This window comes from Monoraphidium neglectum (genome assembly GCF_000611645.1).
Source record: "Monoraphidium neglectum strain SAG 48.87 unplaced genomic scaffold scaffold06562, whole genome shotgun sequence".
NCBI classification, from domain to species: domain Eukaryota; kingdom Viridiplantae; phylum Chlorophyta; class Chlorophyceae; order Sphaeropleales; family Selenastraceae; genus Monoraphidium; species Monoraphidium neglectum.
Window position 1 is genome coordinate 1 of NW_014007082.1, and position 2,147 is coordinate 2,147.

Consider the following 2,147-nt stretch of genomic DNA (forward strand, 5'->3'; position numbering starts at 1 on the left):
CCCACCCCCAGCGAGCGCACCTACCCCGAGGAGATGATCCAGACCGGCATCTCCACCATCGACGTCATGAACTCCATCGCGCGTGGACAGAAGATCCCACTCTTCTCCGCAGCAGGCAAGCGGGCCCCCCGCGGCGCCGGCCGCCCGCCGCTTGAACGCTTCCACTCAGGCCCCGCTTACGGAGAGGGCGCGGCGCGCTCGTGCCCGATTCTGGTTTCGCCCGGGCGTGCGTGCACACAAAGAGCTCGCCTGCCCTCTGTGTGTCAGCCTGCGCGCACATCCTGTCGGATTCCACTGGTGCTTGTTGCGGCGCCCGCAACTGCCCCGGCCAGAACCCCACCGACGCGCCCCTCGCCGCTGCCCCCCCCCCCCACCCCGCGTGTTTTGCAGGTCTGCCCCACAACGACATTGCGGCTCAGATCTGCAGGCAGGCCGGCCTGGTGCACCACGAGGTGGGCAGGATGGAATCAGTGTGCGTGTGTGCGCGCGTGAGCGTGTGCGTGTGCATGTGTGTATGTGTGTGTGTGTGAAAGGGAAAGACAGAGAGAGTGTGTGTGTGTGGGGGGGGGAGGATGTGATGGCTGGCGCTGGGAACTGGCGTCTGCAGACCCTTGCTGAAAGCTGCATTTGCATGCAGACATGCACGTACACACGCACACACGCGCGCGCGCGCGCACACACACACACACACACACACACATGCTCTCTGACACTTGTGCAACACTTGGAAATTCCCCTCATGCACCTTCTCTCGCACCCTTCCTCTCCACCACCTCGCCCCCCCTCCTCCCGTCAAAATCATCCTGCCCCCTACCCCCCTTACCCCCCCACCCCACCCCCAATCGATGACGTCACCCCCCAGGGCAACCTGCTGAAGGGCGAGGCCGAGGAGGAGACGCAGTTTGCCATCGTTTTTGCGGCCATGGGCGTCAACATGGAGACCAGCCACTTCTTTAAGCAGGTGGGGGTTTGGGTGTGTGAATGTGTGCGTGTGAGAGTGAATGTGTGTGTATGTAAGTGTGCGTGTGTGTGCGTGTGTGTTTGGAACGGGGCAGTGGGCTCAACAGGAGGTGTGGGGGGAGGTGCGGTGGCAGGTCGGGGGAGCTGGTGGTTGTCGGGGCTCTCCTCTGGCGTTGCAAACCTCAGAAGGACCTGGTTCGGCAGGTCGGTGGTCGGGGAGTACTCGGGCGGGGCCCGCCGCGTCTCCCAGGGCATCATGCGTCGTGCCATCCCCGCCTGCAAAGCGTCCCTCCCTTGCCGCCGCTCCTCCCCACCCCACCCCACCCCACCCCACCCCACATTCCCAAAGGATTTCGAGGAGAACGGCAGCCTGGAGCGCACCGTGCTGTTCCTCAACCTGGCCAACGACCCCACCATCGAGCGCATCATCACGCCACGCATCGCGCTCACCACCGCGGGTGAGGGCCGCGCGGGCGGGGCTTTGTGTGTGTGTGTGTGTGTGTGTGTGTGTGTGTGTGTGCATGTGTTTGTGGGTTTTGTTTTCGGGACTTTCTGACTGAGTCTCGAGCTGAGTCAGCGGCGCGAGGCTGTTGAACTTAGCGGTCTGTCAAGCTGGGGCCTAGCGCATTGGGCCGGCTGGGGGGCGGACTCTGCCCAAACCCTCGCTGTTCGCCGCCACCCCCTCACCCTCACCCTCACCCTCAGCCCCTTCATCGTCCACCCCCTCCACCCCCCCACCCCACCAACGAACCCCCCAGAGTACCTGGCCTATGAGTGCGGCTATCACGTGCTGGTCATCCTCACAGACATGAGCTCATACGCAGACGCGCTGCGCGAGGTGCGCGCGCACGTGTTTTTGTGCACCTGTGCGTGTGGGTGGACGCATTCGTGTGTGTGTGTGTGTATGTCTGTGTTGGTGTGTGTACGTATGTTTGAGAAGGTAGGGATGGGGAGTTGTATGTGCAGGAAGGGTGTGTGTCTATGTGTAGGGTGGGGTGCGTGCGTAGCGGTATGTTGCGTAGCAAGGGCTTCTCCCCGGAGCCGATGCCGCCGCGCGGTGCTGGACGGCGAGGAAAAGAACGTCTCCGTCCCCCCCTTCCCCAACGCGGCCGCCCGCAGGTGTCTGCTGCGCGTGAGGAGGTGCCCGGTCGCCGCGGCTACCCCGGTGAGCAGGCGGGGGCGTGGGG

At 64.2% G+C, this 2,147-nt stretch overlaps 1 protein-coding gene across 1 annotated transcript; it reads left to right on the forward strand.

Moving 5' to 3' along the window:
* Window positions 1-33: 33 nt before the first annotated feature.
* MNEG_16596 (V-type H+-transporting ATPase subunit B) lies at window positions 34-2,125 on the forward strand (the record flags this gene model as incomplete). The annotated part of the gene is made up of 7 exons (XM_014034934.1): window positions 34-226; window positions 391-452; window positions 863-961; window positions 1,147-1,164; window positions 1,310-1,418; window positions 1,719-1,798; window positions 2,080-2,125. Coding segments are annotated over 7 exons (607 nt in total), but the record flags the coding sequence as incomplete, so codon positions are not given.
* Between the last annotated feature and the right edge of the window lie 22 nt (window positions 2,126-2,147).